This window comes from Ricinus communis, chromosome 4, assembly GCF_019578655.1.
Source record: "Ricinus communis isolate WT05 ecotype wild-type chromosome 4, ASM1957865v1, whole genome shotgun sequence".
Taxonomy (NCBI): Eukaryota; Viridiplantae; Streptophyta; class Magnoliopsida; order Malpighiales; family Euphorbiaceae; genus Ricinus; species Ricinus communis.
This window is the reverse complement of record NC_063259.1, coordinates 28,490,121-28,513,073: the sequence shown is the minus strand read 5'-3', so window position 1 is coordinate 28,513,073 and position 22,953 is coordinate 28,490,121. Positions and strand designations below refer to the sequence as shown.

Genomic DNA, 22,953 nt, shown 5'->3' with positions numbered 1-22,953 from the left:
ACTTCTCTAATAGAATCTGGCCACCTCCTCTAAGGAATATAACTAATTTGAGCTCATGATAAGCTAAAAAGGGGATCCTTGAGCTGATAGTCTCTTCCACAATTCGATACTCCCCCCTTATGCAACCTTGTCCACAAGGTTGAGATTAGGGAATCTCTGCTCCAAATCATACAGAAATTCCCAAGTAGCTTCTTCAGGTAACAGACCTGTTCCCCCTCTTAACCATCTTCCTATCTAGAATAGCAATTGGAACTACAGGCGGAGAATCAATTGTCGGAATATCTGTAGTTGCCTGTGTTGCAGCTGGAAGGAATCTTTTAAGTTGGGAGACGTGAAAAACAAGATGCACAAAAGATCCTGAAGGCAATTGCAGTTTGTAAGCTACTGCTCCAACCTTGTCAAGTATTAAATATGGCCCATGGAACAAAGCTGATAACTTATGAATCTTCCTATAATCACACTATGTTGGCTATAGGCCTGTAGTTTGAGATAAACCCAGTCCCCAATTTGAAACCCTCTCTCAGACCTATGCTTATCTGCCAATTGTTTCATTCTATGCTGAGCTCGTTACGAATACTACTTAACTACTTGCAAACCCAATTCCCTATCCTGCAAGACTTGATCTACAGCTGCAATAGGGGAATCTCCAGGAAAATAAGGAATATGTAAAGGTGGAGGTATACCGAAGGCAATTTCAAAAGGAGTAGTATGAGTAGAGGTATGGTAGTTGGTGTTATACCACCATTTTGCCAGAGTTAACCACCTGAACCAGTTAGAGGGGTTAGAACCATACATACATCTCAGGTCAGTTTCTAGGCATCTATTGACTACCTCCGTCTGCCCATCTGTTTGAGGGTGGTAGGAAGTAGATCTGCATAAAGAAACTCCTTGTAGCTTGAAGAGCTCATCCTAAAAAGAACTCATGAAAATGGGGTCCCTGTCGCTGACTATAGATCCAGGTAATCCATGTAATCTGAAGATATTATTAAAAAATAGTTGAGCTACCACCAATGCAGAATAAGGGTGCTTGAATCCTATGAACTGAGCGTACTTGCTGAAACGATCAACTACTACTAGGATTACATCCTTACCATTGGATTTAGGAAGTCCCTCAATGAAATCTAAGCTGACATCTGTCCAAATTCCTTCAGGTGTGGGTAAGGGCTGCAATTTTCTAGGGGTATTAACATTTTCAAGTTTGTATTGCTGGCAGACACTACAAGACCTTATGTAGTTCCTAATATCCTTCTCAAGCCCCTTCCAATAAAATAACAGTTGGACCTTTTTAGTAGTTGCTTGTACTTCAGAATGACCCCCAATAAGGAGTCGTGCATTAGTTAATAAGTTTACGCTTAAGACTAGGGTCATTACCTACAACTATTCTTCCCTTCCTTCTAAGGAGACCCCTGTCCATGTATAAGGTCTATCGGTGCTTCTGTTCTGTTGTAGGACCGTGATGATGGCTTGGATATGCTGATCCGTTTGCCAACTAGCTTCAATCTCGGGTAACAAGCTCGAGTGGGCTGTAGAAACTTTTGGTGCTGCTAACTCAGAATGATGTAGCTTGGAAAGGGAATCAGCAGCTGTATTTTCTTTGCCCCTCTTACTAAGAGATTTCAAAATCGTATGCGAACAATTTTTACCAATGTACTTTTGTTGATGTGCAGTAGTAATTCTCTGTTTTCCAGCAAGAATTTTAAACTCCGATGGTCAATTTTGATAAGAAAATGTTGAGAGCTGAGGTAATGATCCCACTTTCTAACAGCATACACTACTGCTAGTAGCTCTTTGTCATAAACCGATAGTGAGAGACAGCTAGGAGCCAATGCCTTGCTGATAAATGCTATAGGCTGTGGCTCCTTCATGAGAACTGCCCCAATGCCCACATCACAAGCATCTGTTTCTACTACAAATTGCTTGTGCCCTTTTAAGATGATAGAAAGCCTCCTGAGCCTTAGGGGACCAAGAAAATGCATCTTTCTTCAGCAATTCAGTCAAAGGTTTGTTGATGAATCCATATCTCCTAATGAACCTTTGATAGTATAAAGAGCTATTCAATAAAATAAAACTCCAAAACACTCTCTATTTTTAAAATATAAAATAGAGAATGGATTTGACTCTCTGAATTTGGAGAGCCAAATTCACTCTTTATTTTTATTGTAATTAATACATTACAAGTTGTTATATATTTTATTAATTGATATTTACTATTTTTTAGCTTTTTTCTTTAAGAATAATTTTAAAAAAATAATTTAAAATATTAATATTTATTGAATAAAGTAAAATAAAAATAAAAATAAAGAGAGTATTGAACTCAAAAGAATTTATACTCTTTATTTAAAATAAAAAGCACAGTTAGAAATACCTTAAATCTTAATTTAAATATCAACTCAATATATATTTTACTTTCTTAAATTTTAAATTTAAGTATAAACTCAATATTTACTTTGCTTTCTTTAAGTCTTAGACTTAAGTATCAAATCCACACATATTTTACTTTCTTTTAAGTCTTAAATTTAAATTTAAGTGTCAATTCAACATATAATTTGCATTTCTTTAATTTAACTTTATACTTATATATTATTATTTGTAATCTAAATATTATTGAAATATATGAATAATATAAATAAAATAAGAAATTTTCAATTATTTAATAAAACCAATAATACGTCTTAACTCATTATTAAATAATTTAAAAGAAAATCGCAATTGATGAAGCATTTAGAATTTTCAACGGGACGAAATTACATGGGCTATGAGCGAGACTGAAGGTCATATTTTAAAGCTTAATCAAACTATTTTGAAGACGTTTAGAATTTAATTTCACTGAAAATTATTAATGATTGAAGATTAGATTATATTTTAGAATAATTTGCTATAAATAAACAAAGTAATATAATTTATTTTTTCTTTTTATTCTAAATGAGTGAATTAATAATCAAGTACTTATTCTGACGACTTAACCGACTTTTTTAAAATTTAAATACATTTAAAAGAGTGAAAATTGTAATAAAATCAAATATAAAATGGAGAAAAAGAAAAAGGAGAGGAAAAGAAAGGAGTACTATTTATTTAAGCCAGGTTACGTAACTGACGCACTGTTACCATATACCAGAGATTTGACGTGTCATTATCCCATTGGCAGTTCAGAAGCAGTGTGTGGTTGACCCATAATTTTTATGATTTATTTATATATTTTCTTATCGAAGAAAAAGTTTTTGTTACTCTGGAAAGAAGATAAAGATTGATTTTTTATCTCTTTTTTTTTTTTCAGTGGAAAATCTTTCAATACTTTTAAGCGTGCTTTTGATACATCCCAATTGATTAGCTGACACGTACTAAATATTGTACATGTTTTTAGATAATCTGCCGCAGAGGTGAATCTAAGACAAAAGCGCAAGTAGATACGGGAGCATGCGATCACGATAGGGAAATCAATGAAACAATTATGTTTTCTTTAAAAAAAAAAAAAGAGAAATTAAAAGTACAAAAACAGACTTTTTCAGAGCTTCGACAGCTGACTTAGCTGAAACACCTGACAGTTTCTGTACTTTCTCTGCCTGCAAAAAAAAAAAATATATATATATATATATATATATATTTTCTCCAAGAAAGTATTAATATATTTATAAATGATGGGTCAATTACAGATTTATCCCTTTGCAAACTTTGCCTAGTAAACAAAGTCTGCAGAAGATATATATGCTATAGCAGAGTTCCAGTCGCAGTTGCTTTTTCAGAGGCTCATTTTTTCTTTATCTCTACTCCACCAAGACGGAAGATGGTTGTGCTGCATCACCAAATAAATAACTCCTCACTTGTGCAATATTAATGCAAAGACATAAAATTAGTACTCGGTAACTGAAATAAATTGATTAACAACCTGAAGAAGGATTTGCCCTTGAAGGCTTACAATTTTGTTTGTCAAGCAAACCATTAGAAAAGGAAGAAGAAAACTTGCAATTAATAACCACAGGCTTCATGATCATTACAGCAACTTTCATATGATTTTGAATCCTTGCCTCAGCTGGGAGACCATTTTAAAAGATGACCCGGTTATGCTCCGTCTAAATGAAATACATAACATAAAACATCAATATTTCTCATTTTAATTTACATAAGTTGCCGCTTCCTTTTTTTTTTTTTTTCTTTTTATCAGTTGATATAATTCTCGTGTTAGTATGATAAAGAGCTGCGAAAAATCATTCTCTAGTCCTTATGTATGTCTTTATCTAAACATTAAATCCATAAATAATTGTTCTATATTTATTTAATTATAAATATATATGTCAATTATCTAATACTAAAATATAAATTGATATATAAATCTCATTTTCCTATTCATTGGTGTAATCTACATCAGGTTTAAGTAATAATTTTTTTAATTTTATATATAAATAAGGATTTAAAGAGAGTTACATTTGATACTCAATTTCCAATATTAAGGAATTGTTTGATTTGTAAAAAAATAAGATAGAAATAGGAATGAGAATGAGCAATTTTCATCATTAGTGTTTGATTCATAAGAAAATCATCTAGAAAACAGATTATCCCATTAACAGGTATCACCAATTCCTCCATTTTCTTTAGGAAGTAAAAAGCTATAGAAATCAAATCAAATCAATTATAATAGATCAAGTTTGACATCGTATAAATATTATTTAATATAAATATAAAATAAATAAATTTGATTACATTCCATAATCAACCAAAGAATATAGAGAATATAATCATTCACAGCCTTAATTGACTGGACATTCAAAGAATAAATGATTAACTTTTTCCTCACAGCATTCTGCATATATACGCGAACAGAATCTTGAACAACAACCCACCAATGCAGGCCAAGTAATAAAACTGTTCCTTGGAACACAGTAGTAATATTTAATTAGGATGAGGATAATATATTCTAAAAAAAATATTTGTTATTTATAATAATTACAAATAACAAATGATCAAGTATGTTATGCTGTAGCTCTTTACTCGTTTAGTAACAACGTCTTCGTAAATTAATTGGGAAAATGTACACGGAAGTTTAAAGGAAAAAGAAAAAGAAAAGCAATTGCGCTGTTAGTGTTTTGCCTTTCATTTGGAATTGGGGAAAACAAAAAACTGAATTTTAGCTTTGTTTATGGTTGAAGATGAGTAAAAAATGAAAGGAAAAATAAAAGATAATATATTCAGTATTTCCTCCCAAAATAGAAAGAAAGTAAAGGAAAAATTACAGTAATTCATTTATCCAAACTTTAGAATGAAAATTTTTAAATAAAAAGAAAATAAGTTCTGAATTTTGATTCCAGAAACAAAGGGCTAAAGGTAGAAGAGGGTTTGTTGGTACTTCAACATTGGAATGTTTGATAAGGTTAACGAGGAAGTCGAAAACAGATCAGGCGATCGAGAAGAGTATTCGTAACGAGAAAGTCAAGGAGACAATGATCTGCCACATTCAGATTCATCATACTTGCAATAACCTATAACCTACGATTGCTAAACTGTTCAGTCCAATCATCAATCAGACGGCTAAAAAAGCTGTTCTCGCACTAAGACAACTTAAAACCCAGTTTCTTATACAGTAATCAACAAGAATCTCTCTAGTGCATGCAATGCAAGCTTGCTGTTTGCGTCGTACTTCTAAGGAAAAATCTGATACGTCGTCGTGCCCAAGGATGGGTGCTTGCGTGTCAAAATATGATTGGAAACAGGAAATTCAATGTAAAGAATGTTAGCAACGGAACCAAATGACACAACAATCTGACTAGTTTGATCTCAACTGTCAACTCCTAACTAAACATCACCAAACCTCCAATTCTGTTAGCTTCTCTTTCTCCATTTTTTTATAAAAAAGGAAAAGAAAAGAAAGAAGCCCCATGCAAGGGTAGTTTCGGAATATTCAAATAAACAAACACTTGTCTTTATATCAATGTACACACCTCGCCACCCTTCGCAGTCATAATCATAACAAAAATATTTTATTAAAAGAAAATGGATCCAGAGGCGTTCACAGCGAGTTTGTTCAAATGGGACCCGAGGACAGTGGTGGCGCCACCGAACCGTCTGCTTGAGGCGGTGGCTCCACCTCCGCAACCTGCAGCTGCTGGGTACTCAGTGAGGCCAAGGGAGCTATGTGGGCTGGAAGAGTTGTTTCAGGCTTATGGGATAAGGTACTACACGGCAGCGAAGATAGCTGAGCTTGGGTTCACTGTGAACACACTTTTAAACATGAAAGATGAGGAGCTTGACGAGATGATGAACAGCTTGTCTCAGATATTTAGGTGGGATCTTCTTGTTGGGGAGAGATATGGTATTAAAGCTGCTGTTAGAGCTGAAAGAAGAAGACTTGAGGAGGAGGAGGATTCTCGAAGAAGGCTTCTTATATCAGGAGATACTAACACTCTTGATGCTCTCTCTCAAGAAGGTCTGTTACCACTTTAATCATGCCTTTTTGTTTTAGTATGTTCACAGCCAGAACAAGTAGGAGAATGTGCTCAAGGGTTTTAGCTCATTTTACTAATCATGTTTCACTTCTTTAGCAGTTCTCCTGTCTGTTTTGGCTGCTTCTTGTTACATCACTCATGTTTTTGAGTTATTCTTTTCTTTCTTTCTTTCTTTGAGTATTTTCCTTTTCTCTTTGACTGTACTTCATTTGGTCTATGTTTGTCTACTTCTACTAGCTTGCTTTGTGCTTATGTTAACCACTAAAGAGGAAATAGAATAAAGAAATTTTGAATGGTATCTTCGTATTTGGAATTGGAACTGTGAACTGTTACATCATCATAACATATTTTTAAAAAAGAAATTATATATATCATGTTCTAAAAAGCGACACGAGTAAGTTCATGTATAATTTTATTTCTTTTCTGTTCCTTTTTAATTTCGAGTTCTTTTCGATGTGATATGCGGGTTAGGCCTATCAGAGGAGCCAGTGCAGCAAGAGAAGGAAGCGGCAGGGAGCGGTGGAGGAGGAACGTGGGAGGTGGTGGCAGGAGGAGGAGAGAGGACGAAGCAGCAACAACAGCGGCGGAGGAAAGGGCAAAGAAAGGCGGTGGATATTGATAACGATGAAGAAAATGAGAACGATGAAAATGGTGGTGGTGGTTACGAGAGGCAGCGAGAGCACCCATTTATCGTTACAGAGCCTGGGGAAGTGGCACGTGGAAAAAAGAACGGCCTTGATTATCTCTTCCATCTCTACGAACAGTGTCGCGATTTCTTGATACAAGTCCAAAACATTGCCAAAGAGCGAGGAGAAAAATGCCCTACTAAGGTACACGACAACAAAAACAAAAACGCATCTCGACCGTTAATTTTATACCCATCTGAACCCCACAAAAATAAACTCTTTAGATTTGTCTTATCATATGGACCCACAGCAACTCTTGTCTTTTTCCCCTCTTCCCTTCGATATGTTGAACGTACACGACAGCTGTTCCAAGCAGAACGTGACATGTCATGTACTATCTTTCTGATTGGTCTGTCATTTTAGGCCTAAATTGCAGAAAGGAGAGTACTTAAGAGAAATTCTTAGATTAACATGTGAATTTCCTCAGTCTGTGCCATGACTTGGCACGTTCAGGATTTAACAGCTGTTTCTTTTCTTAAAGAAAAAGGATGTGAAAATTGGAATTGGACCCAAAGTCCATTACACTATGGGTCTTGAAATGCATCCCATGGGAGACCATATAAAAGCCCGCATTCATTGTTTATATGTTCGTGATTGATTTCTACGACCAGAAGAATTGGAAAAAAAATCATTGAACTCTTCAGCTCAGATCTGATCAGAGCAGCAGAATCATCTTAGTTTTATCTTTATCTTTTCTTTTACCTTTTACTGTTACATTAACATAGTGCCTCGTACATTAACATGATAGGTGTGTCAGCAAGACATATATAATTTTGACTCTCTTTCTTATTTATTGTTTTTAAGGTTAAGGTTAAAGAGTTTGTTGGATGTAGGTGACAAATCAGGTGTTTAGGTATGCTAAGAAGGCAGGAGCTAGCTACATCAACAAGCCCAAAATGCGACACTATGTGCACTGTTATGCTCTTCATTGCCTCGATGAGGAAGCTTCAAATGCACTGAGGAGAGCTTTCAAGGAGAGAGGGGAAAATGTTGGAGCATGGAGACAGGCATGCTACAAGCCACTTGTTGCCATAGCAGCACGGCAAGGATGGGATATCGACGCTATTTTCAATGCACATCCCCGTCTCGCCATTTGGTATGTGCCCACCAAGCTTCGCCAACTTTGTCATGCAGAGCGAAACAGTGCTACAGCTTCCAGCTCAGTCTCTGGTGGTGGGGGTGATCACTTGCCTTTCTAAGGTTTTACTTATGGCCGGAGAGACTTTCTTTCTCTGAAAAGCCTAGTAATAGCTAGTTTGTGTTGCTGTAGCTCAGGACAAGTGCCACGTGATGAAAGGTTGCACTTCAAATCCATAACTATTTGTAATGTACTTCTCCTTTAAAGGATAAGCTATTATATTGGATTACTTTCTGAGATTGCTTTTTAAATTTGCTAATTAATTACTGTAGGACCTACTATCGGGAGTTGGCTCTCTCATGCACAGAATAAAATAGAGAAGCTCGAGCCTGTATTTTGTGTCAAAATAACTGTTGAACAACAAGAGTTGCCCGGTGATTCCTAGTCCTAGACATTAGATAATAAACTGAAAGACTAGATTCGTCGATAACATCGCTGGAGGATACTACTAATTCTATGTTCTTTTATAAGTGCATTAACCATTTTTCATTCTATCCAGTTCACACAATTATATACAAAGGCTGATAATCTTGTGTGCTATAAGCGCATGCTGAACCCTTCCGTTTTAAGTTATGTTTACTTCAGTAACATATAACAAAGGGGCAATAATATACAGCTTGAAGAAGACCATATAACAAAGTCAAGTGGATCAGAAACTTTAATGCTTCTTCCTACACCACAGCGCGAACCTGTACTCCTACTGTTCCTATCTCTCATTGTAACTGAGGATATCTAATTCACATTGATGGCAAAGCGTCCGCCACGTTCATCTGTTCTGGCATAGCCTTTCCCTATTGATGCACCTGAAGGAAACACAACAAACATGAAGATAACTTTCTTCCAGATAAACCTCATGGGCTTCTTAAATAACTTATTTACACAGGATAAAAACGAATTCTATAGTATTTTATATGCAAGAAATAGATATAGCACTCATCAGGACACAGGATAAACAAGTTGAAATGTGAAAGTTTTGAACATTATTTCAAAATATCCACTAGTCTTTTGATGGTTGTTATTCGTTCCTATTTTTCTTATTTAGTGTACTATTTGATTCTTTCTTTTCTTTTTTGTATTTATTAGTTGAATCAAAGCATAGTTATGCCGAATAATCCCCCTTTTTATTAGTCAAATTTTGTTTTAAACTTGAATTATTGTTTTTCTTTTTATCATAGATAAATTTCATTCATCATTGAAGTTAACAAGCAGGAAAATATGAGGTATATGACCCAAGAGATGAAAAGCAAACTTGACTAAATGCATTTAAGCCTAAAATCGAAGAAGAAGTGCCTTACTTTATTCTTACAGAAATTGCCTTCATATTATCAGTGTTAATGAATTTAGAGTGTAAATTTCAGAGCAATAAGTGTCACAAACAAAAAGAAAAGAAAAGAAACTAGACTTGTTGTATCAAAAAGGTTGAATTACAGCCACAAAATTAAATTTTATACTTTTTGCTTTCTCTTTTTCATGATACATTTTTTCATCCTCAACTCTTCATTTGTCAAATTTGAAATTTATCTTTAAAAAGTATTTTGATCCGTGCTATGAAGATCAACCATAAAGAGATTTACTTCTAAATAAGAAAAATATTCAATTATTCTCTTTAAATTTTATAAAAATTAATTTTTAATAAAAGTTAAGTTAATAAGACGTGAAATTACGGTGGAATCACAAGCAATTGATATCCAATGAATGAGTTATAATTATTAAATTAACAGCATTAGTGAATTTAGATACAAATTATTACAGGATTAACTTTCACATGACTAAAATAGATAGAGAAAACCGCAGTACTCTTTATTTCAAAAATGTTAAATCACATTTTGTACTTTTCCCTAAATGAAATGGATGAGGAGCAGAGAGGGGGTCCTTAGTCTAATAAATCATATTCTTTAATTTCCATACGTATACGTAGTGTTGATATTAATGGGCTTCGTATGGGCTTTTTAAATTGAGATAATAACACAAAGCCCATTATTAACATTATAAACACAGAAAAAATCAAATAAACTCGCTCGCTCTGATATATTAAGAATTCAATTCAAAAATTTCCTGTTACATCCATAAAAAGAAAAACAGTCACTAGTTCAGATGAAGAGCACTTTCCCGCCAATAATGATGAATCGGCGTCAGAGGTCGCAGATCACGCCGCTGTCTCAGTCTCCGTCGACCGATATGTTTTTCTTCAAGCTTAAAGATCTCGCCTCTCGCCACGAGAAAATGAAAATCGCATATCATGAGCTCAAGTCTCATGTCAACGCCGGTTTGCTTGAAGTACTTTCTCCGTGTCTCTTATGGATTGTTCTATTCTCAATTCGAATTTAGTTGATATTACTTTTCTAATAGTGCAGGCGGAGGAGGTTTTTGCGTCTCTGGCAATTCCGTTGATGAAGCTGGTTGGTTTGAAAACTAAGGAAATGGCAGAAGAAGGACGATCCGCTACCATTATCAGCGATATCGGTTTCTCTCATGTAAATACTTTACTAACACATATTAGTTGATTGTCTTGGAATCTATTTCAGATCCATCTTAATTTTTTGGCAGGAGAACCGGAAAAATGGATTGGAAAACGCAGCACCAGATGCTGCTACCGAAGGAGAGCGAGAATATCATATTAGTGGACCTGAGGTACATATTTTATATGTGCGCGTTTGATTCCTCAGTTTGGTGGATTTGTTAAATAATCATTCATTTGCAAGATTTCAGTTGAATCAATTAAATTGAGTTTTTGCAAAATCATGTCACTCTTGGCAAGATTTTATTTCTTTCAGAATGCGTCGTTTTTTCCTTGTTTTTTTTTTTTTTTTGAAAAAAAAAATCGAAACAATTGAATTTTAGCAGTCATGATCTTCCAAACATGAGAACTCATATATAGTATTCGATTCAATTGAATACTTTCGGAGCAATTCGAGGATGACTAGACTTACAAATTTTCAAGTGGCTTTTGACTCTCATCTTATTGTCTTCCTAGAGGTTTGCAAATGAAGCCTCTGTAATGCCATTGAAGCTCTTAATTGTTAACTTTCAATTAGGGAATTAGCAGAAAATGAATGTCTGGATTGGCTTAGCTTGCACGTTGGGGAAATTCTTGCATTCTAGGGTATGTTCTCACCTATATAACAATTTGATAGATAATTAACATATATTTATTAATTTTAAATAATTAAGCATGTGTTAATCATTCAATACAAAATTGTAATTCGTTGTGTAAGATTTACTCTTTTGCACATTGTATGCTCATTTAACCCAATTTTCACATATCCAGGGAGAAAGTTATGTCACTAAAGCTACCATGGCAGGAAAAGAACTCATGGTGAAGCAACATACAAACTTATTACAACTAGTGCAGTTGCTTAGACAAACTGAAATTCGAGTCAATCATCGCCAGAATGACATCCTTGAAACCCTTGGCAGCCATCGTGCCTCCTTGCACAAGTTTTTCCAGAAAGCCTTTTATCATATATCTACCCTTCACAGTCAAAACCATGACATCATTCTCGTAACAGTGAAGCTCCTTCAACATGTATTCAACAATGTGAATGCAGTCCTTAGTTCAGTGGAAGGTGGTGTGGAGGATCTAGTTCAGGATCTGGCATCAAAGATGTGTAATCCAATGGTGGAGTATGTTAAGGGGCTCAAGGATGATATGAAGAATGGGACGTGCGTGCGTTTATTGACTATTGTGGAGGAAATGGAAATAGTAATGAGAGATGGTAAGCGCGAGTTAGAAGATGCAAGGAAGAAAGTTAGAGTGGCAGAAAAGGGGAAAACCGAGGCGCTAAGCAAGTTGAAGCTGATAGAAGATAGAGTGAGGAGAATGAAGGAGCATCTTTCCCTTCCTCAAGCTGAAAGAGGGCTTATAGAACCTTTAACTCCACACAAGGTACAGAATGCTGGGATGATTTGTGTGGTGTTGATTTTCCGTTTATTTTGAAATCTTTCTTAAGAGTTTTAAGCATTACTCTGCATTTTGTTTTTGTCACTGCCAACTACAATCAACAAGCACTCTAACATTCTTTATCCCTTGAAAGAAGGGAAAAGTTGTACTATTGCCTGTATGATATTCTTGTTGCTTGCATGGTGGAGTAATTTGAAGAGTTTGGATGCACTATAACATTAATAAAAAACATGAAAGTAGTTCATTCTAGTCGCTGTAAGCTGTCTGTTTATATAAAAAGCAATCAGTTTTCTATGAACTATTTGATTTAAACATCTGAAAACATGAAATCCCATCTAAGTTGGTTGAACTGAAATGAAACGTGTGCTTGTGAGTATTTCAATGCTAGCGAAACATGTTGGAAACATTTTTAACCTCCTCTCCTATTGTTGCTTTTGTTAATTGAAGTTGTTAGGCATGGAGGAAGAGCAAGTAAAAGATGAGAAGCTACTATGGAAACTATTGAAGAAGAAAAGAAAATATCAAGCAAGCCCCATGGGACCTGAAGGACTTCTATGCTTTGATAGCTATGATAGGCACGGTAAGTCAGCAGGCGCGAAGCCACCCTTGGATCACAGGCGGGCTAAAAGGAATTGCCCGAGGGAGCTGGTTCCACAAACTCCATGTTTGAATACTTGGATTGCCTTGGGCTCATCGCCTTCATTGGCAATTCAACCAGCTAATTCGCGCAAGCGAGTCACTCCTTGAATGGCAGAATCCACTCGCTTAAGCTGTAAGATCTGGTAGATTGGTGTCAATAAGTAAACACTTCCCTTTTCTCCCCGTTGTTGCAAATACTTATTACATCTGGAATAGTAGAAATAGAATGTTAGTCCTTGTGTGAATTTGGATTGCTTTGCCCTAGAGTCTGGACTTTACCATATTGGAGCAGGACTGAAGATTAATCTGAGTCTATAAATCACTATTTTTATACAAATACAAACATTGCTATGATGTTTCATTTTACTAAATAACAACCGAAATTTAAACATGCCTAATTCTGTGAGTTTGTTATTATACTGATAACTCGCAAGTTTAATCAATATGAAGTTTAAGTTTCTGCAGGCAGTTTGTGTTCCAAGATGGGGTGAATATGATTGTTGCTATGATGCTGAAATTCTCTCGTTACCATCTGGGGTCGAAGGATTCGAAATATGCATCAGATTGGGCTATTGTTCTTCATGGATCACAAGTTCAAGCTCAGCCCTGAAGTATTACAACCAAATTGGCTTTTCAAAGGCTGCAGTGCACATCTAGCTCCAGTCTAGTCGGTTACTGGACGACCAAGCTCCTATTATTTTGTCAGGGGGCCGATTTACTCCATTGCTGCTGTGCTCCTGGTCCTTTCATTCTATTTTGTACACAATTTTTCTTTCTTTCTCTAAACTGCGATTCTCTCTTAACAGTGCAGAAAAACATAAAAATTACAAGATAATATTTCTCGTAGTGTGATTAGCCTGCTATTCTAATTCACCAGATAGACATTGAAATCAAGGTTGCGTAAAATAGTTTCTTTATTCACCAAAAAAGAAAATCTCCAGAAACACGAATTGTATCTTAATTTTTGGGCCGGATTGTCTTTTATTAGGTTGGGCTTTTACATTGATTATTTTAACTGACGATGCTAAAGTTGGGTTAACTCAGTTGAGTGCACGTGAAGTTGTCTCTAAGCATAAACTGAATTCTTAAACGTTACTCGACAAAAAGAAAGAAAGAAGCAGAGGATTGCAGTGCAGGTTAAGACTTAAGAACTTGGAGCTTTCTAAAAGTTTGAAAATAAGAATAACTTAAATTACACTACAAGAATATGGCCCGGAACAACATTAGTCAGCAAAAAGGGTCAAAGCAGCCGAAAATTTTGAAACAAGAAAAGCCGACACCATCACCGTCACCCTCCAACATCCATCACTTAAAAAACCGGCAGTAAGAGGCGCCGCCGCATTACTCTAAAGTCATAATTGTTTCCACATTTCACTCCGTCCGTCCGTCCTCTTCTTTCCTTATTATGTGAGGCGTGGGAACGGGACTCAATTGATCACTAGTTCTTTACCTCTTTGAGTACTTTCCACTGAAATAGGATAATAATTATTTACTTATAAAATAAAATCATAATGTGTATGAGTATATATATTGTTTTGACCTCACATTTTTGATAAAAATCTCATTACCATTAATATCCTCATGTTCATTGTTAGAGTTCTTCCAACCCTACCGCTAATTTTCCAAAGACATATATAACATGTCATGTGACTTGGACACAATTCTTATACACTGGTAAAGAATGTACCAATAAGTTTCTCAACTTTTGGTTAAAGAGCGATTAAACCTCTGAAAATAGTTATATTACACTATTAAAACTTAACAAATAAAATAATTATATATTTAAATTTAATTTCGTCTATTTCGCTCTCCTCTACTTTTTAACTATTGACGGCGTTGATTTTATATACCGTAATAAAGAAAGAATTATCATTTTATGATTTCGATCTATTAAAGGCAAAGCTAGCTAGTATTTCTGTCTACGATAAAAAGTAGTAAAATAGATAGAATTAACTCTAAGGATATAATTATTATATTTTTCAAACTTTAAAAAAATATAGTTCAACTTTTTGAAACTTAAGAATTTAATTACACTTTTAACCAAAAAAATAAAAAACTTATTATATCTTTTACCTATACATATAATTTAGTCATACTTTTCCACAATTCAATATACAGTATAATTCATTCTTATATTCGCATATTTTAAGCTATTCATTATCTAGACATCTTATTCTTATTTTAATATTTGTTTTCTGTCTTTATGAGACCATTTATCTAAAGCCAATTAGTGTTTGTTGACAATATTGGTGGGAGTCTAAATGTATAAACTATAGTTTCATTACAATGCATAGAATCAACTTATATGACATTTTTAATTTCCACAAAAAATTGTATAACGGTATTCTTTCAGCTATATTATAACCCGAGAACTCAAAGCATAACCTAACAACCAAATAAATAAAAAGAAAGACATGAATATAAATAAAATTATTAAAGTGGTAATATAGGTACTTGCGCAGGGAGAATGGATAAGAACGTAGTAATCTACAACGAATAATAAAGTGTGATCTTTTGTGAAAGCAAGCCTGGATAGATATGTTGTTTAATCCAGAAAAAGTGTCTTACATATAAAAAGATTCATGCATTATTTTAACCTTTCAGACTATCAAAATCATTAACATTTTCCAAAGTTCTTCCTACTTATAATCAAGAAAAGAAAAAAGCAGATATATCCATGACCGCATGATTTTTATTTTTGTTCTCTTTGAAGGCATATATGAAAGCAAGAGCCTGGATAGATATGCTTTATAGTTTTATTGGATGACAATGTATGAACGGAAAGGAATGTGTTTTTGGTCCCATATAAACTTAAAAATTCAAACCCACAACACAAATAGTGCAGGCCATGCATTTACAACCCCCAAAAATTAGATCCTTGTCATGCACGATTTATAAATTTCAAGGAAAAGGCACTTGACTGGGGCAACATGATGGGGACTGATGATAAATGTAACAACAGATTAATGCCTCTCTCTGTTATGGTTTGGATGGGTTGATGAGATGTGGAAATAATAATTCGAAGCAAGAATTTTCGGATAATATTGGGAAGGTAGGTTCTTGTCTATTTATCCATGGGATCTCTTCAAACCCATTTCCACTTTTCCTGGGTACTATTAGTTTAAAAGAATGCCATGTTTACCATTTTGTAATAGATTTCACATATGTATATATTCTTTCTTCATCTCAAAGTGAACGGTGCATAAAAGTAACTTACTTGAGAATAAATAAATATTAACAACCCTTCAACAAATCTTAATTTGACTGCTGACTAGGGATCAAAATGAAAAGGCATACAGCTTACTCCTGTGATTTGATTGTTAATTTGACAGTGTATTTTCATTAACATGACACAACTGTGTTTTCTTTATTAATTTAGCCTCGTGTAGATACTATTTCAAACTATGTAATTCTCTAGATCTTTTACTATAAATAAAATCTACTGTAGAAGAACCCACTTTAATTATTCAAACTGTGCACTGATAAAATAATTGAAATGCTTCTTCATTTGTTCTTTTCTTGAGTTGGGACCGGATGGAGTTGTTTGGTCTAGCCATGTTCCATCATGCACCCATGCATTGATTACTTAATCTATATTGTAGATTGAAATTCAATATTATTTATAAGGTATAGCATTTACATTACTAAAATTATTTATTAATATAATACAAATATTACATTTAATAACATTCATGTTGCACAGCTTTGACCAATGAACTTATCACAGGTGTATGTGTGTAGAAATTTCACATTCTTGCATAACATATTGCGATTATGCAAGCACATGGTAAACTAATCTTATATTCCTAACTTCATCAGTGTGCAACACATGAACAAGTTTATCTTCAACAAAAGGATAAGAAAATGAAACGAATTGTCGTATCCAATTATTTTCTTACTTTTTAGCTGGACTAAGCCGAAGAAAAAAAGCAATGGATGCTGAATTATTAGTATTATCATGAAATTATAGACATAGAATATAATAATATTGCCAGATTAGCATGAAACTAGAACACGTATAGATCACGTCCAAGAAGGAAAAAAGGTTATGTTATCTCAACAAACAAACTGTAGTCAAAAGCCCAATCCAAAAATGTAGATAGGCAGTGGGTCGATATTCTTGGTAAAAGGGCTGACTTTATATAACGCGTGAATACCATTTGCCTGCAAAACTCAGTTTGTCCTTTTTAGATGTTTTCGGCTTTGGCAATGCAGCCGATTTCAGTGACAATTGGATATTCAGATTTTCACACCGTATCTTCTATCAGTTGAAACCTCTAGAATGCAGACAGTATACTGGGGAATTTAACACATTGAGATACTGCCTTTATATATATACTGACTTATAATTTAGAAACTATTATTATTAGCTATCTTCATAAAACCGTGTCTTCTTATGTATTTGTATGTATATTTACTGTTCCATTGCTATTTTCCCTACCAATGTGCAAATATGCATGTCGACAAGAATACAATACCATTCTTTGATGTAAAGATGGCCTCTAAAGTCCATTAAAAGAAGGTAGCATCGCATGCAGCCATTTCGCGTGTTTGTTTGATTAATTTCGGGCTTCTTTTTTAGCATTCCTTTCATACTTGCCGGTGGAGGAACACGAAGGAAAATATTAAGAAATTAACAAGCCATGAAGGATATCATGAAGTTATATGTTCAAATGGGAGGATCAGCAGCTGGTTTCTCTTATCATCATCATCATCTAGAATGTAGATAAGTAACTTTTTATGTTTTCTATTTCCATGACTTTTAGAAAGAATAACTATTAACTCTTTAAGTGATGCAAACTAAACCCCTTCATTTTTTTTCTCTTTCTTTGATAGGAATTAAATATCATCAAACAACACTTCTTGATTACCCAGATGAGAAAGTGGCTCGACAATAACGTATTTAATCCAAAAAGTTACTGGAAATTGGAAAGAAAAAACAAACAAGTGAAAAAGAAACGCCGATCATAACCAGAAGCTAGCAAGCTTTGCCGATCTCTCCATCTAGCTGTTGAGGTAAAACGTTCAAGCTAAACTTACTTATACTAGTCTCTTGCGTCACTAGAATCGAAGTCCCTTCTATTTGAAGGATGAGCAAAACGAGAATAAGGACTTCCAAACTGCATTGGATCGCTCATTACAAGCTCTTCCTGTGGCTGTTGTTGAGAAGATACGGATGATGATGATGAAGATGAGTCTCTACCGTAAGTACCCGGAGCCATAGCATAGTTTAAGCCATAACTCGAACCTCCTAAAAGATACTCTGGGTATTGGAAGTAACCTTGTTGGTATTGTTGTTGTAGTAATTGTGGAGGGCGAGGAGGAGGAGGAGGAGCAGCAGCAACTCGGTTAGAAACCTGTTCGCGATTAGTCAAGTAACCTAATTCACTTCTGCCTTGAACTCTTTCCGGGAAGTTAAGTTTAGCTTTGCTTCCTTTAAACCTAAGAGCTGCTTCGTCATAGGCAAGTGCTGCTGCTTCAGCTGTATCAAAAGTACCAAGCCATACCCTAGCTGCCTTGTTTGGGTCCCTGATCTCAGCTGCCCACTTTCCCCATGGTCTTTGCCTCACTCCTCTATAGTGTCTTCTCCTAACATTCCCTACACAAGCATTAAACAAGTATGTGCTAGCTTCTTAGAGTTAGTATGCATGATATTCACTACAAACCGCACTTGGTAATAACTTAGATACTGAGATTAGGGCCAAAAAATATTCTAATAAGTAAATTGAATTTTAATTATAAAAAAGACAAGATCCAAGTAGAAGAAAAGAGTTGAGGTTAATTAGGTATAATTCATGGAAAAGTGAGAATTAAGCACATCAATCAAATATCACTCGCATCATATCCCCAAGTCTTTATTAGATATTAAGAGAAGAAAGAGCAAGTAATTAAAACCAATAGATATGAAATAAAAACTGAAGGTATAAAAAAAACATAACAGCAACTCAAATATATAGTTTGAGACCATTCATGCAAATGTAAAATGTTAGATAAGAAAATAATAAATTGTTTCTGAGTATGAGCATATATGTGATGAATCACCTTGATCTTGAATCGGTTGTGGTTGATCATTGTGTTGTGCGTTTGATTGTGCTAATGATACTGGGTTTGCATGCACTTGAACTGGATTACTTTGGCTACTCCCGATGACTTGAGCTAGGGCTGAAATCATTGCATCCATATCTTGTTGAGATCGAGCTGAGTAGACAGGAAAGACATGATCTTCCTCTTTCTCTTCCGATTCATTGAATGAAAGGGGCCTCTTCCCATGATTTCGATCCACTTTTGTGAATCGGGTGTTAAGTTGTTCGATAAACTTTGATGGATAGCTAGAGCATGCAAGCAGTAAATGAGATTTAATTTGTAGCTAAAGTGGCGTCAGAGTTACATATCAATAAGATGAAGATAAGAAGCAGCTGAAACAAGAGGACAAGCAAGCAACACTGAGAAGATGACAGCATATATAGGGTTTGAAATAACCGATCGAGGCCTTTATTTATATTTCTATCAATTATAATCAGGATTGGTGTGAACAGAAGTCCCAAGCAACAGTGCCCACTGATTAGTTTTAAGTACTACACATCCCTCTCTTTCGCTTCTCATTCTTGTTTCTGGTTTTTTTCATGATAGGTTTTTTTAGAAATTATTTCTTTTTCGAAAATATTTTTTAGGAATTATTAATTTAACATTTTTGGTCTAATGAAATTCAAAGTTGTAAACATATGATGCATTTCACACTTTGTTTAAAAAAATCTTTACTTCTCTTGACAGACATTAATACATATTCATTGATATTAAATAATTTTATTATTTTATATATATTAATTATTTATGATTGTATTTGTTCTTTATTAATATTAAATAACTGAAATATATATTAAATTAATCATTTAATGTCAAATGTCAAATATTCAAAAATATTGTAAATTAACACTTATAAATCATGATATCAGATTTTTTCTTAGAACTGATTTGATTAACTTCTACAAGCACTTTGAGAATGCTAATAATCTCCTTGGAATAAAAAAAGAAAAAAGAAAAAGATGTATTATCTATACATTACTAGTTTAATTTTAATTACACAACGTAATTACTTCTGGAAATATAAGTTTTATGGACAGTGAAGTGAAAAAATTATGCAAAATTAATTGGAAAGAGACTAATATGAAGACAGTATTTAAATAAATTGTAGGTTATTTGACTCTCCAAAATTCAAATACCGACTTTGGAGTTCTTCCAACTATTAATTTAAATTATTGAAAGACATGTTTTATATGATTGATTTTATCTCTTTATAAGTATATTATCAGTTATTCGCTGTCTCATTTCAATGTATAATTTAATTCACTTATGCACCCCTTATTCTATTAGAAATCGGTCTTTATTTAGATATTTTGCATTTGTCTCAAGTCCACTTTTCATCTTAAGAAGGTGAAATAAACATAACCAATATGAAAATAATAGCTGGTAGAACGAATATAACCAATTTCTTATAAAATAAAAAATAATAATAATAATATATTTATTTATATAATAAATTATTACGGCGTATTTTTTATATAATATATATAAAAATAAAATTATATAATATTTTCCTTTATTAACTAATAAAAATAATAATGAAATATGAATTACGGAAAATATATATTAATATGTAAAAATAAATATATCTCTAATATTAAAAGTGTGAGTGAAATTAAAGCTCGGGCAACACTAGCTAATAGCTAGTAAAAAATATCAAATATTTTTTTTTTTGAGACAAACTTTGAATTTTATTTGACGAGAGTGGGGTGGTGGTGGGTAGTGTAAACGCCTTGGGTGGGCGGTGGCGGCTTGTTATAAGAGGAGCGGATCTTCCCATCTACCTAGCTTTCCGTCTATCCATATCCATCTCAAGACAATGCCCTCAGACTTGGCCGCTCATGTTCAACCACCAGAATAAATTATATAAATATATATATTCTTTTTTTGGTCTTAAGAAGTAGATTTTCAGAAATTATATACAAAGTTTCCAAGTCGATTGCCAATATCTATCCTACAACCTAACGTCATTTAGCAATATATATATATTCTATTTTTATTGTTATAATATTTAAAAGTCACTATAAACTACAACATTTTAAAATCTACCATAAATATATTATTTAAAATTATGTATAGATTTAGTTTGACATGCATATAGCAAGTTTAAATTTTCATTTATAATAAAAATGTTAAATATTTCTATATATATATATATATATACACGTAACTCTGTCGTTTCATTAACATTTTAAGGTGAAGTTTTCTTAATAAAATATAAAATTATATTTTGCCTGAATCATACCTGGCAAATTTTGTGCAAAAAATGCATTTACTATGGGTATTTTTTATTGTTATATATTCTTAAAAATACTTTTTTATTTAGTGATTGATTAGTAAGACAGTAAAATATCAAAAGCAATAATTCGAACATGGTGATTAAAAATCTTACTAGCTATAACATGTACGTTGACATCATAATTAAAATTTCCCATTACTTAGAGACACTTTGGGATTCATAAATTTAAATTATTAGAGTGTGAAATGGAAAGTTTTAGCTGCCATTGAAAAGCCAGCCATAAAGGGTCACTGCAACCATCTCTTTTCCTCATCGTCTCTAACCTCCCTTTTTCTTTTTTTTTTCTTCCGTCAGTGATCTTCCCTGGATTAGCCAATAGCACTCGCATTCAAATTGTTTTCTCCTTCTCGCACCTACCGCTGCATTGAATCAGTATAACCGTGACCTTTAAGTGGATTTGGAGCTAATTTCCAGCTCCCATCTTGTCATTTACAGACAGTAACAAACTTGTGTTAATCTTTATTATTAAATGCAATCTCGATCTGTGAATTATTAATTGTGATTTGATAGTCACTGAATTAGTAGTTTTGTGATGAAGCGATTGCTTCCTTCTATACCCCTTTTCTCCTTTAATGCATCTTAACCCTATGAAAGTTTGGAAGTTTTCATAGGAAAGAAAGAAAAAAAAGAATTATTTTCCTTCTTCTTGTTTGGATGGATGAAAAATAAAAGAAGGAATTCATCCTTTATTTTTCACTCTTTTTATTTTATTTTTCTTTTTGAAAAAGAGAGAATATAGGGTGGAAAATAAGAGTTATTTTTCTTTCTCTCTTTTCTAAACATAAAAAAATTGTTTTATTCTCTTATTTTCTTTCCTCTTTTACTTTTTCTCCAATTCAAACAAAGGGTAGAAGTCTAAAACACAAAGGAAGTAAAAAAGATAAATAAGATTAAAACATGGAAGATGCAGTACTGATTAAGCAACCATGACTTGAAAGGTTTTTTCAAAAGACTGGGAAAAGGAAACTTCTAGATGTATTTGATTTTGATGACTTTCAAGTTTGAACCGTGCATCTGAGTTTAGAAAGATGGCGACTCGTTGAAATGGTCCGCTTATATTGAGTATTCTGCGTGCACCTTTTTATTTATTTATTAATCAATGATTAGACACCTTTTTAATTACTTGAAAAGAAAAATTAACTTTCAACATTCCTTAATTGATTGTTATATTCTATTTTATTTTCGGGATTTGCAAATTGGAACTTTGAATTTGACTAAATACTTTTATTATTCTTTTTCTCTAAATGCTTTTTTGTCAAATTTTTTATATGCAATCCAACCTCTAAAGATATCTTATTTAAAAAGGGAAAAAAAGAAAAAGAAAAAAAAAACATATGAATGAGTTTCTTTTATTAATTTATTCCACTAGCAAACTTAAATATATAATAATATGTGGTCAACTTTTAGTTGATATGGTGCTGAAATGCAACACATTATGTTGACATGGCACATTTATTTGCTCACAGGATAATATTTTTTGCAAATATATATATATTTTATTTTATCTTTTTTACTATCTTTTTCAAACAAAAAAAATGGGGCATGTCGAGCAAGTGTATGAATAAAACTTGAATGCATGAAAGTATCTTGAGCCCCAAATTGGATCGTATTTAGCATTTAGTTGGACGTTGGGTGATGGTGGAGGAATGATTGATAGCAAGTAAGCGTAATCGTTAATATAATTAATTAGTGGGCGAGAAAAGGAATTCATAGCTGCAATAGGTCTAAATTTCTTTTTTAATTTATGTTCAAATTTGACTTTAGCCTTCCCGTTG

The 22,953-nt window shown here is 33.5% G+C and overlaps 3 protein-coding genes and 1 long non-coding RNA gene across 6 annotated transcripts; 3 read left to right on the top strand and 1 right to left on the bottom strand.

Moving 5' to 3' along the window:
* The first annotated feature begins 5,941 nt into the window (after positions 1–5,941).
* On the top strand, positions 5,942–8,710 carry LOC8275484 (floricaula/leafy homolog). Of its 2 annotated transcripts, XR_007215412.1 has the most exons (4): positions 5,942–6,415; positions 6,906–7,264; positions 7,954–8,417; positions 8,531–8,710. XR_007215412.1 is itself a non-coding variant. In XM_002511037.3 (3 exons), the coding sequence occupies exons 1-3, from the start codon at positions 5,983–5,985 to the stop codon at positions 8,317–8,319; spliced, it is 1,158 nt and encodes a 385-aa protein (XP_002511083.1). In that variant the 5' UTR covers positions 5,942–5,982; the 3' UTR covers positions 8,320–8,495. The 2 variants fall into 2 exon arrangements, 1 of the variants encoding a protein (XP_002511083.1); XM_002511037.3 differs by lacking the exon at positions 8,531–8,710 and having other exon boundaries at positions 7,954–8,495.
* A 1,592-nt stretch (positions 8,711–10,302) lies between these two features.
* Positions 10,303–13,664, top strand: LOC8275485. 2 transcript variants are annotated; one of them, XM_048372620.1, is made up of 6 exons: positions 10,303–10,535; positions 10,613–10,732; positions 10,806–10,889; positions 11,527–12,144; positions 12,607–12,931; positions 13,264–13,664. In XM_048372620.1, exons 1-5 carry the CDS (start codon positions 10,353–10,355, stop codon positions 12,904–12,906), a joined length of 1,305 nt encoding a protein of 434 aa, XP_048228577.1. In that variant the 5' UTR covers positions 10,303–10,352; the 3' UTR covers positions 12,907–12,931; positions 13,264–13,664. The 2 variants fall into 2 exon arrangements, with proteins under 2 accessions (XP_048228577.1, XP_048228576.1); XM_048372619.1 differs by having other exon boundaries at positions 12,607–13,664.
* A 3,978-nt stretch (positions 13,665–17,642) lies between these two features.
* Positions 17,643–18,979, bottom strand: LOC8275486 (ethylene-responsive transcription factor ERF113). Its single transcript, XM_002511039.4, has 2 exons — positions 18,841–18,979; positions 17,643–18,397 (listed from the first exon to the last, which is right to left on the bottom strand). Exons 1-2 carry the CDS (start codon positions 18,977–18,979, stop codon positions 17,844–17,846), a joined length of 693 nt encoding a protein of 230 aa, XP_002511085.1. The 3' UTR covers positions 17,643–17,843.
* On the top strand, positions 17,864–19,378 carry LOC125369718. The gene is made up of 2 exons (XR_007215399.1): positions 17,864–18,002; positions 18,102–19,378. It is a non-coding gene; the product is annotated as an uncharacterized LOC125369718 (long non-coding RNA).
* Positions 19,379–22,953: the final 3,575 nt, after the last annotated feature.

Coding starts and splice junctions, on each gene's coding strand:
- LOC8275484 (XM_002511037.3), top strand. CDS start 5,983: ATGGATCCAGAGGCGTTCACAGCGAGTTTGTTCAAATGGGACCCGAGG. Junction 6,416..6,905: donor TGATGCTCTCTCTCAAGAAG/GTCTGTTACCAC, acceptor TATGCGGGTTAG/GCCTATCAGAGGAGCCAGTG. Junction 7,265..7,953: donor GAGAAAAATGCCCTACTAAG/GTACACGACAAC, acceptor TGTTGGATGTAG/GTGACAAATCAGGTGTTTAG.
- LOC8275485 (XM_048372620.1), top strand. CDS start 10,353: ATGAAGAGCACTTTCCCGCCAATAATGATGAATCGGCGTCAGAGGTCG. Junction 10,890..11,526: donor ATCATATTAGTGGACCTGAG/GTACATATTTTA, acceptor TCACATATCCAG/GGAGAAAGTTATGTCACTAA. Junction 12,145..12,606: donor AACCTTTAACTCCACACAAG/GTACAGAATGCT, acceptor TGTTAATTGAAG/TTGTTAGGCATGGAGGAAGA.
- LOC8275486 (XM_002511039.4), bottom strand. CDS start 18,979: ATGGATGCAATGATTTCAGCCCTAGCTCAAGTCATCGGGAGTAGCCAA. Junction 18,398..18,840: donor ACAACCGATTCAAGATCAAG/GTGATTCATCAC, acceptor ATGCTTGTGTAG/GGAATGTTAGGAGAAGACAC.